Source organism: Podarcis pityusensis, assembly GCF_964106645.2.
Source record: "Podarcis pityusensis genome assembly, chromosome: 3".
NCBI lineage: Eukaryota > Metazoa > Chordata > Lepidosauria > Squamata > Lacertidae > Podarcis > Podarcis pityusensis.
In genome coordinates, this window is record NC_138026.1 from 50,069,247 (window position 1) to 50,084,832 (window position 15,586).

At 42.7% G+C, this 15,586-nt stretch overlaps 1 protein-coding gene across 2 annotated transcripts in view; it reads right to left on the minus strand.

Moving 5' to 3' along the window:
* Window positions 1-1,111: 1,111 nt before the first annotated feature.
* The window catches only part of SCML4 (Scm polycomb group protein like 4), a 76,439-nt gene continuing 61,964 nt past the window's right edge, over window positions 1,112-15,586 (minus strand). For both annotated transcript variants that reach the window (XM_080999810.1, XM_080999811.1), the window contains 3 exons: window positions 13,344-13,610; window positions 7,759-7,904; window positions 1,112-2,154 (listed from right to left, as the gene is read on the minus strand). In XM_080999810.1, the coding sequence (XP_080855936.1) occupies window positions 2,029-2,154; window positions 7,759-7,904; window positions 13,344-13,610 (539 nt within the window). In that variant the 3' untranslated portion in view covers window positions 1,112-2,028. The remainder of the gene's footprint in view (window positions 2,155-7,758; window positions 7,905-13,343; window positions 13,611-15,586) is intronic.

Here is a 15,586-nt window from a genome sequence, read left to right on the forward strand (position 1 = left end):
TTACTTAGATACAAAATTTGAAACAAGAAAAGAAAACAAAGATAATATACATCTACCCCCAATAAATCTTTTAAAGATCTGCCGCCTGTCTTCCTCCAACCATGGCTTTGTTAGATGTAGGATATCAAATTTTTGTTATTGTTATATGGATTGGCAGAGGTTGTGCATTTCCTTTTAATTGGATAAGATGCCGATTGAATTTTTTTTCCAGATTTTCTGCCACTGCAGCTTCAGTTGCAAGAAAAACCTAGCAAAACCTTATGCATCGCCTAGATTTAATGTCATTGTGAATCTACAATGAAGCAATTAATGTTGTTTTTTTTTAAAAAAAAAATCCTTCCTAGAGCATTCTGCTTCCCACGTCCCCTACCCCCAAATGCATTACAAAAGATCTTCCAAACTGGACTGAATTAAGAAGAAAGGGGGAATAAAGAAAGTAATAGGTGTGGTCATGATTCTTGTTTACGTCTCTATTCTTTACTCTCAAATCCTGGCAATGGGGCTCATTATTTGTTGTGGCATCAAACCTGAAATGTTTGATTAGAGTCAGAGCTGCAATTCTGTAATTGATTGAAAGCGAGATATAGCTCAAGGGGAAGTAGCTATTGGAGAAAGCAATGATGCCACCATCACAGCTCAAGACTGGAGTTCATTAGCACCAGTCCCTCTAGTGGGGAGAAAAGGTACTTGAGCTTGCAAAAATCCCAATTTCTTATTTCTGTTGAAAGAATTCAAGTTTTCCAGATAGTGCGTGTAAGGCATGGGACTGGTTTCCCCTGAAGATAGCAATGGCTTCTTGGCTCCGATCTCACCATACAACTGTTTCTGTGGCCCAAATACGTAGGGGAGGTATAAAGGTAAAGGGACCCCTGACCATTAGGTCCAGTCATGGCCGACTCTGGGGTTGTGGCGCTCATCTCGCTTTATTGGCCGAGGGAGCTGGCGTACAGCTTCCGGGTCATGTGACCAGCATGACTAAGCTGCTTCTGGAGAACCAGAGCAGCACACGGAAACCCTGTTTACCTTCCCGCTGGAGTGGTACCTATTTATCTACTTGCACTTTGACGTGCTTTCGAAATGCTAGGTTGGCAGGAGCAGGGTCCAAGCAATGGGAGCGCACCCCATTGCGGGGATTTGAACCGCCGACCTTCTGATCGGCAAGTCCTAGGCTCTGTGGTTTAACTCACAGCGCCACCTGCATCCCTCCAGGGGAGGTATAAGCTTAGCCAAATAGCAACAAGGGCCACCCAGATAACATATAGCTAAAGGAAGGATGCTATTAACAATGGGCTACACTCAGATTTCCCCAAATGCAGTTGCCAAGGGCAGCTGCTACCGGTGGTGGCGCCAATGCAGCTCCCCAATCCCCAGAGTTCTCCACATATTGCAGAGAACATGGGGAAGGACTCTTCTGTCGCACTGAGCTTCAGAAGAGGCATACAGTGATGTGTATCCCAAAGCTTTGCACAACTTGTGACTTCCTGCTCCCTCTCCCAAGTCTTCTGCATGTCCCAGAGGGCTTTGTGGGAATGGAGACAACTGCAAAGAATGGCTAGCTACTAAGCCAAGCCAAAACCTGTGAGCCCCTGGTTCCACTGATGCCACATTGAGGCACTGAGTCAAGCAACATGGAGCTTGCAACCAACCAGTTGACTTGAGTTGTTTTGGCAGTGACCTTTCTTCTGCATCCAGCTTGAATGGTCTTTTTGTATCTGATTTTCCATATGTGATACAAAAACAGGACAACAACAATAATATTAACAATAATAACCATATGAATAATACAAAATAATTATTATTATATTCTTTTTTGGAAAAGTATTAACACAAACCAGCAAAACAGATTTCGCTCCCCGCCACCCTCTGCATTGGATTTAAAAAATGTGAAGATGTACACTTGTAGAAAGTTCTCAGTACAAAAAGAGGGGGAGACAGCTGGCAAAACGGATAGCTTTCTGTAAGGCAACACGTTACCTTTCTCCTACTTTCTCAAGTTACATTGGGATTGTTTGGTGTTTTTAGGAAATGTCAGAACTTGGCTTGCTTCAGTTTATCGATGTGGTAACAGAGTTTCAGTGCCGGTCCCAGCTTCAGGCCCAAATATTTCATGATCATGTCGCTTTTCAGTAGCAACAAAGCATTGCCATCAATCTCCTAGTTTAAAAAGAAATGAGGAAGGAATCAAAAACGTGATGTGATTTTGACCTGTGTTGAATGGACAGAAAGCTACTATCCCAATGAGCTCAAAAGGAATGGCCAGCAGCAGCTTGGATGGTGTTGAGTTGCTTTAAAATTAGGTAATTTAAGATTTCTTTGAAAATTTGGAGAAATCAGGTGAACTGCGGCCCTCAAAATCCTGAACGTTCCACCTGGCATCTATCCAACTGAAGTACGGGGAATTTGTATTCTCCTAACTTTATCTGCTCTTTAAATACTGTAAGTCTAAAGTTAATTTCCACAACATTGAGGCGAGAAAGTGACACAAGTGTCCTTGCCTAGTAGTATATCAGAACTCTTATTCATGACTTGGTCAGTATTTGGTGACATTTTGAGTGGTTCTAATAAAAGCACAGCCCAACTATGGATTTTGGAGGCCCCCCCCCCCCCCGGCTGTCTTTGGTTTGTGTGAATTAATATCACTTAGGGCCACTTCAATGACTGCATACACATCACTGTTGATGCAGGTTGACTACAGCCATCTTCCTCAACCTGGTACCCTTCAGATGACTTGGACTACAACTCCCACCATCCCAGTCAGCACACACACACACACACACACAGAGAGAGAGAGAGAGAGAGAGAGAGAACCTGGAAATAAGTCACCATATGCGTTTGTTCTAAAAAAAATCACCAGTTGGCCCTTCACCAATGAGCCATCAAATGCTTATATAATTCTTGGGAATGATGTTAATGCAGCTTTTTGTACTTCTGTTATTCTGTATGCTGCATAGTGCCAATTATACTGATGAAGCTATATAAATAAAGACAACAACAAATAATACACGGATGCACATATCAGGATTCAAAACATCCATGTGCCCGCATTAAGTAAGAAATCCATATATTTCTTGATGACAGGCTATTTTGAACTCAGGAATTAACACCCAACTATAGAAAGAAGTATGAGAGGTGCACCATTGAGTACATATTATAATAATTTCCTGATTGCTGCTCACATTTATTCAAAATGCTTCTACGCAGCTTTCCTCAGCTGAGCTCAAGGAGGCTAGCAACAATGAATTAGAACTATTTAACAATTATAAAACAAAGGCAAAACATTAATAGCAGCAGTAAAACACGAGAATAGCTGTAAAGTGATAAGAACAACCTATTAAAAAAGGCCAGGAACCATTAACAATTTTAACCTAACAGACAGGTTCTAGTAAAGCTTTCTAATGAAGCCCACATAAGTTACTAGCCTTTGTTTTGTTTTGTTTTGTTTTACTAAATACAAGGTTAGTAGCCTGCATTTCCATGCTGGCGGCAGAAGAAAGGAAGCCCCCTCCTCCACAGCCAGCATAAAAATCCAGGATAATAGCAGCCTAGTTAAACACAATGAAAGAAAGGCTCTTTTGCCCAAGTGGACTGGCAGAGCGGGGTTTGTGTCTGTGTGTGACAGGACCAAGAGATCCATCCCTTCTTTGGGATCCTGCTCAGTCACCTGCATGGAATTCCTGGCTGCTTTTTGCTCCCAGGCATACTTGTGAAGTAGAATGATGACACAATTTTGTGATGAGGCAACTAGATTAGATTAGTGTTTCTAATCACCCGATGGAAGGCCAATAAAGAAGGGGGAAAGCAAGCCACTCGCGAGAAGGAGCTCCAGAGCTTGGGCACAGACACGGAAAAGACCCACTCCCATTTCCCAGCTTAAATGTACTTCTAGAGATCCTGGGACTCAGGCAGGGCGGAGGGAAGGGTTCTTGTATTTTACAGAGAACCACATATTTTAAAGGAATGTGTGACCCAAAAAACATTTATGTACAATTCTCTCATGAATAGGGTTGCCACGTCAGGAGCATCCTGGACCCTGCAATTTCACAGCCTGAATCTGAGGCCAAAGACCATCCCCTGGTTGGGCCCTGGAAATGGAGGTTAATTGGAAGAGGGGAGCAGAAGAAGACAGACCCCACCCCACCCCACCAATAGTGCCTTTGCTCCTGCTGGGCTGAAGTTTGCAAGCTACAGCCATAGCCTTCTTTTAAAATTATTATTATTATTATTATTATTATTATTATTATTATTATTATTATTTAAGATGCTCATCCATCTGGAGATTCAAGCCCTCCACCAGCCCCCTTGAGGGGGCAGGCAAACCTGGAGACTTCAGGTCAGTCCTGGAGGTCTGGTAACCCTACTCTTGAAGGGAGAACACAAGTGTTTTGCATTTAGGTATATATCTAAACCTACAAAAGCTAGAGGAAGTTGTAGTCCTAAATCTGGCTGTGTAGAATGCTCCCAATCCAGAATTTTGGGGTTAGGAAGCACCTTGTGAAACAGAAACAGCATGACATTTAACGACCTGCTGTGACTCCTCTGTCATAGGCCTGGTTCAATTATAGATCTGATCTGTAGTAATAATTTCTGTTGTGGTTTATAGCTGCTAAGGCTTATGACCTAGACTAGCTTCTCGCAGTCTGCTGGAAGGCTGCAAAAGTATACAGCATCTGGAAGTATTTCATGCTGCTTTATTAAGATCTAATCCTGTGAACACTGACTGTCAAGCTTAATATTTCAGGCTTAGTGCTGAACACTATGATAAGCCCACTGACCAATGCAAACGGATGCTAAATCTGGAGGCTTGGCTTCAGCGTGATGCCTTGGCATACAGCACTGCGCTTGGTAATGAAAAATCCTTTCTTTTTGTTGCTACTGTTTTCAAAGAAGCAAAAAAGATGGACTTTGCCTGGCAGTAAAATCACTATTCAAGAAATACTGTAAAGGGAGGTAAGCTAATTGGAAGAAAGCTGAAATAATCAATACCAAGACATATCAGGTCTATGAAACAATATGCACTTTCAGTGATAATATCCATCATTGGAAGAGTCAGGATATAATTCCGAAAGAGCAAGTTTAATTGGCCTCAACTCAAAAGCTTTACTCTCCCTTCAATATTCATTTTTCCAGTTACAGATCAGAGCAGCCCGTTGCATTACTTTGCTCACTCATCTTGGATTGGCATTCCTGCTGGCTAATTCTCCTTATTCTTAATCTGTATCCCACATTGCTTCCCTTCACATTCATTCACGCTCCTTTCTAGGTCCAATCTCTCCTGAAATTCTTCTGCACCCTCCTCAGAAATGCCAAGAGGGGAGCTGGCTAGCCAAGAAATCACAACTACAATTTGGGCAAGTGCCAGTCACCTTCTTTTACATCTGGCCATCCTGGAGGAATGAGCCACTATTTACTCATAAGCTTTTCTACTGACATGAACTAGGATTCCTTGCAGACAGTAAACATGTTGTTGGTCTCTCTCAAGGCAAGCTGTTTCTGTCTTAGTATAAAAGCACCAGGAAGTTAAACTAACAAAGGTCATCACCACCTCATTCTGCAATCCTGCGCTTGTCATCAGCTGCAAAAGCAAGGATTTCAGGTGCTGGTTGGGAATGTCAGCAGCATTCAAGGCTTCCGACTAAATTATGCACCTGCTCCTTAGAATCATTTAACTCACAGGAAGACATGGCTAAGGTTAAAGGAGTAATCACTTGTCTCTCACCTCTGGGGTCTTCATGCTAATCCAGTTTAGAAATGAAGGTTAAACAATTTCAGGGAAATGGGTTATTCAAAGGCATAATTGAGCAGGATTGGGTGATGGCCTTAATCAAGCATCAGACCTCTTGTATATATCTCTGTGAAGCTGACTGAATATAAGCAGCAGGTTAGTGGGTGCTTTGATATGGAAAATTTAGAGCCCATATTATGTTTAAACCACATCACCATTATCAAGGACTGCAGCATTGCACAGAATGCTAAGTTGTCGGCTACTGAGCTGAGAACATAAGAAGCTTCCTGGGTTAGATCACAGATCCAAATGTACAACACTGTATTTCCCAAAGTAGCCAATGAGATATTCCTAACGAAGCCCACAAAAGGAGCATAGATACTCTTGTTGCAACTGGAATTCAGTGGCCATGGAACCTTGAGGTTCTCTTTAGCTACCATGGCTTAATTGCCATTGTTAAATCGATCATCAAGGATGCATCCAGCCCCCTTTCAAAGGCTTCTAAGCCAGCAGCCATCTCCATGTCTGCTGAAAGCTTTTCTCATCCACTAGGACTAGGCCAGGTAATTAAGAATACCGGTACATCCTTTCACAATGGTTTGTTGATGCCTGTATTTAACGTTCTGTGGTTTTTATGGCATGGTTTTATTGTTGTAAACCCCTTTGCTATGTTTTTAATGGCACAGTGGTATACAAATATTTTAATCAGTACATAAATAGTAAGAAGTGTCTGTACACCTATCTTCCTGGGAAGGTCACTGTCAGGAAGTGACCTACGTGGCCTCAGTCCCAGGTTTCTTGACATTTTGTGTCCTTAAAAAACATTTTTAAAACATTGCTTACAAGGCAGCTGGACACACTGCAATGCACAGTGCAAGTGAGACCCTGCCCACCCAGAGGCATCTCTGCTCATAAATTAGCATATGGAAATTTTAAGGATGTGTGCCATGGACCTGTGCTCCAAGCCATTGAAGTACCAGGCAACATGTCTCACGTATCATGTAACATTTTCCCTAGCATTAGTGAGTGCAACAAACCATGATCCCTGGCTTAGGGCTAAACCATGATTCCTGGTTGGGATGCTTTTCATTCCAAGCAAACCTCAAGCCAAGATTTGTTCTTGGCTAACCAATTATAGGATTTTTAGGGGGAGGGAAACTAACCACGATCATTGGTTTGGATAGATCATTAAGCTAGGGATTGTAGTTTGTTGCTCTTAGTTAGGGCCGGATTTAGGTTTGATGAGGCCCTAAGCTGCTGAAGGTAATGGGGCCTTTTATATGTCCAGCTGTCCTTTGTCAACAACAAATTGTCGCTGTTTTTTGTGTTGAATATATGCTATATCAGGCTTGCTCAACCTCGGCCCTCCAGATGTTTTGGCCTACAACTCCCATGATCCCTAGCTAGCAGGACCAGTGGTCAGGGATGATGGGAATTGTAGTCTCAAAACATCTGGAGGGCCGAGGTTGAAGAAGCCTGTGCAATATGGTCATTTATGGACCTAATGGGTGTCTAAAGCCATTTGCACATAACAAAATTTGTCTTTTATCAAAGTAATTGTTGAACTGAAATACAATTAAGAAGAAGCATACACTGTATGTAGGTTTTATTTTATTTGTTTTTTTATCTTATATTTTGGAAATGTACATCCAGATTTTTTTTCTTTAATTTTTTGGGGGGGCCCCAAGAGAGTGGGGCCCTAAGCTATAACTTGTTTAGCTTATACGTAAATCCAGCACTGCTCTCAGTCATGCTGGAGAAGGCGGGAAGCAAAAGAGGAGCGAACCATTAATTGTGATGTGCAAACTGTTTCTTTAGTTTATTACTAGCCTGTGCAAGATGTGTCTCAGGAAGCCAAATTGGCCATTGTCCACATATGGTAGTGTGTCAAGCACTTCACAATCCCGTTTTCACAGTCCCAGGTAAGTAGCACACAATGTTCTGGTGGGCTTCATTGGCTTTGTGCAAATCGTGTTTATTCACTTGAACATTAGTCCTGGATAATGTAATTCCATCACAGACAAGTTCCTACATACGTGTTTTCTGAAGAGCTCCACGTGGGGTCCCAAAGCGTGAGGGTCAGCATCCTTTACAAACCAAACCACATCATCAACGGTCCAGGTCAAAGGATTCTTGCTTATGGGCCGAGCTGCATCTTGCCTTTCTGGTGAAGGACTTGAGGCTATTTGAGGTGAAAAGAAGCAAACGAAAGAACCCGGCACGTTACAAATAAACACTGATGAACTTCTTTCTTCAGCAGTAGCATGGCAGTCATTACTTGCAAAACCAGCATATTTGTAATAGAAATAACCTGGGCTGCATTTGCATGGCTAGTAAGTTTCACAAATGTACTTTGTGCTGTTCATGTCTGCTAATTCTTGAAGCGTTCACATGAAGGGAGCAGTGAATGCCAGGAAGGGAGTATATGACTGTCAAAGTGCATCCACAGAGAGGATTTCTTATGCTGCAAGAAGCAGACCCAGGAAGAGTCAGGGATATCCATACACGACATCTTTGAATGGGCTTCTCCTGGTAGCGTGTTGGGAAAGAGCCATCATTACAAAGTGCATCTCTTTGGCCTCCAAGCAAAGAGCAGTAACCTTTAAATTAGGTCAAACTACTGGCTTTTCCATGCTATTGACCATTCCTATTTAGGTTAACTTGGAATTAAGTCCTCCTATTAAGGCCAATAGGACTTACTCCCAATGTACATAAGACAGCCACCTAGTATCTGAGCCTTGTATGGAAGCAAGCCTAAGGCAGCTTTCCCAGCCTCATACAGTGGTAACTCTGGTTAAGAACTTAATTCGTTCCGGAGGTCCGTTCTTAACCTGAAACCGTTCTTAACCTGAGGTACCACTTTAGCTAATGGGGCCTCCTGCTTCTGCCACGCCGCCAGTGCACGATTTCTGTTCTCATCCTGAGGTAAGGTTCTTAACCCGAGGTACTACTTCCGGGTTAGCGGAGTCTGTAACCTGAAGTATCTGTAACCCGAGGTGTTTGTAACATGAGGTACCACTGTATTATCTAGATATTTTGGACTACAACTTCCATCAGGTCAGTCACCCTGACAAGTTATAGTAAAAAACAACATCAGCCACACACAGAGAGAAGGGCATCTGGTTGGGAAAGGCTGGCCTAAGAAGTGAGAAAGCAGAGAGAAGTTTGGACATTTTGGATTTGATTGCTCAGCAGAAGGCATTATGGTTAACCCTGGGTTATAAAAATGCAAAGGACTCACTTTCCTGCTGGGAGAGAGAAAATATGCCAGCTGCCACAGTCTGAAGGGAACAACCGCTGCTATCATAACCACAGGCAGCAGAGATAGTGGCTCAAGTAAGCACCATCTTCCCATCTGGAATTAAAAACGTGAAGCTGCTAATGGAACAAAATAAAAGGTAGGCAGGGACAAAGCAGGGCTTTGGCAAATGTCTCCTCTGTAAGCCTTAGACTGAGGGCTGCTTCACAGAAGACCTACTTTGCAGGAGGGTACAGAACCACCACCAAGGCCTAAACATGAAAGGACATGGGATGGACTGATTAGGTAGGCCTGGAAGCTGGAGCACCTGGCAATGTCTAGGTTCATGTCATCAGGGGAAAGGAGGCACGTTCCCTGTTCTCCACGCACAGTGTGTGGACACTTTCCCCTATATTCCCACATCTGCATGCACACTTGCCCTACTTTTAAGAACACAGGAAGCTGCCTTATAGCAACCATTGGTCCATCTAGCAGAAGACTGCTTTCATTGACTGGCAGTGGCTCTTCCTTGGGTTTCAGGTGTGTGTGTGGGTGTGTGGGTGTAGGGGGGTGTTCTCCCAGCTCTCCCTGGAAATGTCCAGGATTGAACCTGGGAACTTCTATAGGCAAAGCAGATGCTCTACCACTGACCGAACAGCCCACCTGTAAATTTGCATTTGCTCCGTGTAGCAAAAACACATATTGCATGTGAGGCAGCCCTAACACTTTCCACAGGATCAGAATATCTTCCTGCTCAGTATCCTCCTAATCACCAGCTTTTATGAAGCAGTGTCCCCAAAGAACACCTATTTGGAGAGCTACTAAAAATTGCACAAAGATGAACGTTGTGCATGTGACTTCTTAATGGCATCAAGGCCGAGATGATTTAAGGTCACATCAGCTCCTTTCAACATTAAATCAAGGCAATAAAGCACACTGGGATGAAAGTGCATTTATGTTTTTTATTCTTTAGTCTCTGCAGAATTATAAATCTTAGTCGCTATCTCTGTGCCGTTTCCTTCCCAAACTTAACCCCCTTTATTTGCTCCTCTCTCTCCTTGGCAGTGCTGCATTATGGCTGAACAAACAGAGCCTGTTTGGCTTTTAGCTATATCGCTGGTGTGTGTATTAAAGTGCGTATGCACACATGGAGAAGCAAAGGCAAATGAGCTTAGAAGAGGCGGCTCAATGTGAAATGAAGTTAGCCTTGATTTGACACTGGTTGCTCTATCACTCCTTGCTATAGTGCCATTAAGAAGCTGCTGAAAACAGCAAAAGCCGTTTGCACAGGAGGAGCTTCCCAGTTTGGTGTCTTGTCATGCAATTGAAAATGCAGGAAGTAGTAACAGGAATGGAGCAGGGGAAAGATGCCACCACTGCATGGCCTTCTGCTGCGCCAACATCTTATAGTAGCTCTGCACTTTCTTTGGTCTGCTAGGTGGACTATAAAGAGCACAAGAGATCAGAATATGTGGTATGTGGCTTATCAGATGCAGTGAAGCACCCAATATCAGTGCTCCCTCATATGTAGATGTCTGACAGACATCTTTAGGATAAGATTGGGACAGCAAGATTGAGGATGTCAGTGGCACGGAACACTTAAATTGCAGAGTGGTTTAAGACAGAGGTGGGCAGACTTCAGGCTTGGGAGATTCCCTTTGTGTTTTACTAGAACCACAGGCTCCACTGAGTTGAATCAGTGCAAAAGGCATCCACCTAGAATTAAAAGAACACGGTGCCTCTGAACTGCTGCTAAACACAGGGATCTGTTCTGAGTATCAGAACTGAGCCAAGTTTATAGTCCTCCCACACACAAATCCATTACCCCCAGCTTTTGTTACTTTGGCAGTCTAATTGAGGTGTGAGTAATTTGATTGCCACTGTTGTTAAACTATGGGGAATCAGAGATTCTTGCTCATCTACTACAAACTACCCAGAGATCAACCAATAGATCCAGATCAAACTTCTGCCCATCGCTGGTTTTGGAAAAGAGGAGCCAAGAGGTTCAAAGAGACTGGCGAGCCTGAATTCAGGAGGACCATGGAAGCATCTGAACAGGCTTGGTCTTCAGCCTGTTTATTGAGCATTCTTGGGTTTCTTGCACATAAGTTAGACTCTATTGTCTTTATTGAGCAATCACTGTGATTTGTGTAGGGGGCTGTTATAACAGTACTTTGATAGTGATCCTCAGGTATCAGAGCCAACGCAAAGAAGTCCCTACGATGTTCCGTACTGGATGGTGCTTCATGCAAAAACGGGACTTTAAGCAGGGCCTTCCCAGCCAATCCTGAGGAGATACACTCTGTCAGATACATTAGACCCACACATAACATAAGGGACTTAATAAATTAAAGCCAGCACTTTGAATTGGGCTCAGAAGCTAATTGGTAGTCAACAAAGCTGTTGCAAAATTGCTTGACTCCTCAGGTCTTGCATGCTTTGTTGGAGGAGCCCTACCTGTATATAAATCCTGCATTAATGCATCTGAAATTTATTCACACCAGGGATTAAATACATTAATAACGATCTCATCTCTCTCATGTCAAAGGTATCCTAGGGCATTGTGTCATCAGAATTAATCAAGATGATAAAGAATGCTCAGATTACAAAGAGAGAGGAGTCTTCAGTACCAATAATTATCCTTAAAGATCATAATTTAGGTAAAATCCAATTTCCTGGCTTTGGCAGGTGGCAAGAAAATATGTAAATGAACTGCGCTTAAAAACTCGTGACGCAGCTCAGAGGGATAATCAACCTATTTTATTTTATTTGTACTTATTTTTAGAAAGATTTATATCCCACCTTCCAGTGCTTATGCAGCACTCAGGGCAGCAGCCAACAATTAAAACAAACAATAAATGCAACAGCATTCCAAAAATACAATATAATAAAAACAGTGACAGATGCAGCAGATAAAACAGAATCATTTGATTATATATACATATATCTTCCCAATAAAAGAAAACAGTTCACTGGAACTGTCTGGTGGTATCTGGAACTGCCTTTAGATTTAGGTAAAACACAGTGTAACAGGACTGGTCACCTAAACAGACAGAGGGCTTGACCACACTCATGTTTATCTCAAGTGGTTTAACGTTTGTCTTACCAGTTTCCCCAGGAAAACCCATTGTTTATCGCTGAATCAGAACAAATATCAATCCGCATAAAAATGAACATTGATATTTGTTCTCATTCATTAGTAAACAGCCGATTTTCTTGGAGGAAAGCGGCGAGACAAGTGGAAAGTATGGCTCTGTCTTGGACCTCAGTCACTCAGGCCACCCAATGGCTCCAAAGATGAGCTTAGACTTGAATTTAGATTTCTCTGGGTCACACTAACCACACTGAACTCAAACATGAAAAAAAGGAAATAAATGAAGTCTCAATAAAATAGAAGTTTAATGAGAGTTATTTCTGAAGCAAAGAAAATAACCAAATGTGGTGTGAGACAACAAAAGGCCACAACAAGCTACAGCCAAGCAACAGGCTGAGGAGGAAAGTACCTCAAACAGTACCTCAAACAGATTAGAAATATTAATGGTTCTATTAGGCCCACTAATAAATTAGGGAAACATATTCATTACTTTAAAATGGTCAAGATACCAGGTTACTTGGGCAAATCTTTCTTTAAAATGTAAAAATATATATGTGACATTTGACAAATTAGAAATGAATAAAGTTTTAGTTGTTTTTGTTGTTGTTGTTTTTAAAAAATATTGCTCCCGGTCAGACCATGAACAGAATTATTGTATCTAAGTGCAGCAAGGGAATTACTGCAGGTTCATTTAATAAAACCAAGGAATTGTTTTTGAAAAATTCTAAATAAATGGAAAGATTTTCAAAACCTAGAAAAAACAGTATGTAATTTCATTTTAAAAAAAGAAACACATATTGTAACTGGAGTAATCTTGGGTTCTGTTAGAGTCTGCAACTAATTAAGATTCAGTTTCTTTTCCTGGCTTGCAAAAATAAATGTTCGTGTAATTATTTAAAAACAGGTTAGTAAACTATTTTAATCTCAAGGCTTGAGCCTTTTGGAATACATATTTCAAATGTTTCTCTTCTTCTTCTTAACATAAACAGTAAGAAATAAAAAGAAACTGCTTTTTATTGTAACTTATATGCTTATATCAGACCCACACAACTTGTGGTGAATCAGTCACAATAGAGCCCATCAGAATTGTGGACAACGCCTCCATTTCAGGGTCAGACTATACAAGGCTGCTGAGCTGCACTTGGTTGTGAGTGGCCTGGCTCATAAAATGATATCATCATGACAAGAGTTAGTCTTTAAGGAAGAATAGAAACTTCACAGTATTAAACTTCACAGGTAGCAAAGGAACTCAACACATCATCAAATAAAAATTGAGTGTAAGATGTTACCACTTCTGTTTCCTTCCATGTAGGTTCCATTTCTGGTTGGGCTTGATGTCTGATGCCTCAGAGCTGCAGCTGATGGTCCTCCAGAGGCCATCTGGCCAGAGCGATGACTGCAAGAGGAAGATGACCCTCCACCGTGACGCCCATCCCCAGAACTCTGCCTCATAGAGTACACGGATCCCATACAATTAAAGGCAGAATCAGAGGGGTCTACGCTGTAATGCTTTGTGTTCACTGGATCAACCAGGTAGTCTTCAGGTATGACTGTTTCTGTTCGAAAAGAAAGGATCAGGGGTTAATGAAATAACATCATTGATTTTCTACCGAAGTGAAATTACTTTAAAAAAAAATTTTTTTCTATTTTCACTCAGTCTTAAATAGCAGACAGGCAGCTAAAACCCATTAGCAAACTAAAGTGTGAACAGAATTAGAAGAAACTGCAGTATGTGGGATTTAATTTATCAATGAGGATTTATAATAGGAAATGGATTTGAATTAATTTATGGGATTGTGACTTTCTATTCTGAAATTAATAATATATGTAAGTCAACTTCACTCGAGGCTTTGGTTGACTACAGTGCTTGGTTTGCTGAAGAATGATTTTATGCAGTTACAGAAAGTATATGATTTTAAAGATGTTTATATATAGGCCAAATGGATTCAGGGTGTTGGGGTGAGGCTTGAGCACAAGGCTTATTTGCTTAATGCAGGGGAAGCTAACCTGGAGTCCTCCAGATGTTTCCAAACTACTATTCCCATCATCCATAGCGAAAAGGCTGATGGGAGTTGTAGTTCATCAAAACCTGGAGTGCCAGATATTTAATAATACACTCCAGGCCAAATAGTACAATTTGAGAAGACAGGGAGTTAACCGGCCATCAAGTCCACTATTTACTTGTACTTACAACATGAAGGTGTAAATAAAAAGAATAATAATAGTACATGTGGCTAATAGATTAAAAAAAACCCTGACTGCTTTCCTCTCAAAATGTTACTGTTATGTACTGAGTTGAATAGGATCCAAACTGTAGCAGTCTGATTGGTCCTAGAACAATAGGATCCAAAAGGCAGCAGTCTGATTGGTCCTAGAACAATAGGATTCAGAATGCAGCAGTCTGATTGGTCCTAGAACAATGCAGCAGTATGATTGGTTGGCAGGAACCACCCAATCCTGCTCCAGATAGAAGTGAATCCACAACCTGATTGGCTTACAGTAGAATTCCAGAATTAGCCAATCATGTGCAGCCCATTGTGTAAATAATGTATATAAAGCAGATACTGTGAGGGGACATTTATTCATTCCTCCTCACCACTATGAGCTGAATAAAGAGCATGAAATCCCTTTGCGACTCTGAGTATATTTCACTGGCGACGAAGGTGGGATCCCGCTGAGCTGACTGCCACACACAGCACCGCAGCACCGCCAACTGCCGCACCGCTGCCTCGCACCGTGTATCCAGGCTTCAGCTCCGGGGCACAAGGAACTCAGAATGGCAGCCAACAGCAGCTTCTCGCCATTCAACCCAGCATCTGGAGACTGGGAAGCGTACGCCTCCCGTTTCACCTTCCTCCTAGAAGCCAAAGGGGTCACCGACGAAGAAGACGCCAAGAAGAGGGCGATATTCTTCAGCGTCTGCGGAGAGGAGACGTTTGAAATCGCCCGGGCTCTCCTTGCGCCTGAAGACGTCGCTACTGTTCCATACAAAACAATAATGGAACAGCTGAAGGGGCACTTTTCGCCGCAGCCCTCAGTGGTGGCTCGTCGAAATGCCTTCTACGCAAAGCGGCAAGCCCCTGGGGAAACCATAACTGGGTTTGTGACCTCTCTCCGCCAAGCCGCCCGGTTCTGCAACTTCTCAGAGCTGGAGAACATGCTTCGTGACCGCCTCGTCGGTGGCCTGAAGGATGAGAAGCTGCAACGACGCCTCTACGCTAAGAAGGACCTAACGTTCCAGGTCGCTCTGGAGGAGGCCCTGGCAACAGAAGCTGCCGAGAGGTCGACCCAAGAGGCACGGCCGAGCCTGCCATCCCAACCGAGGGTCCACCATGAAGACCTCACCGACGACTCAGGATCCGACAGGGAGGAGGTGCACCGAGTACAGCAGCGCACTCAAGCAGCGCACAGACCACAGCTGCCTCGACGAGAAGGAGGGAACTGCGCAAGCTGCGGGGAGAGTCACGAGAGGAGGACCTGCCGTTTCCGCAACGCAGAGTGCAGGCAGTGCAGAAAATCGGGACACATCGCC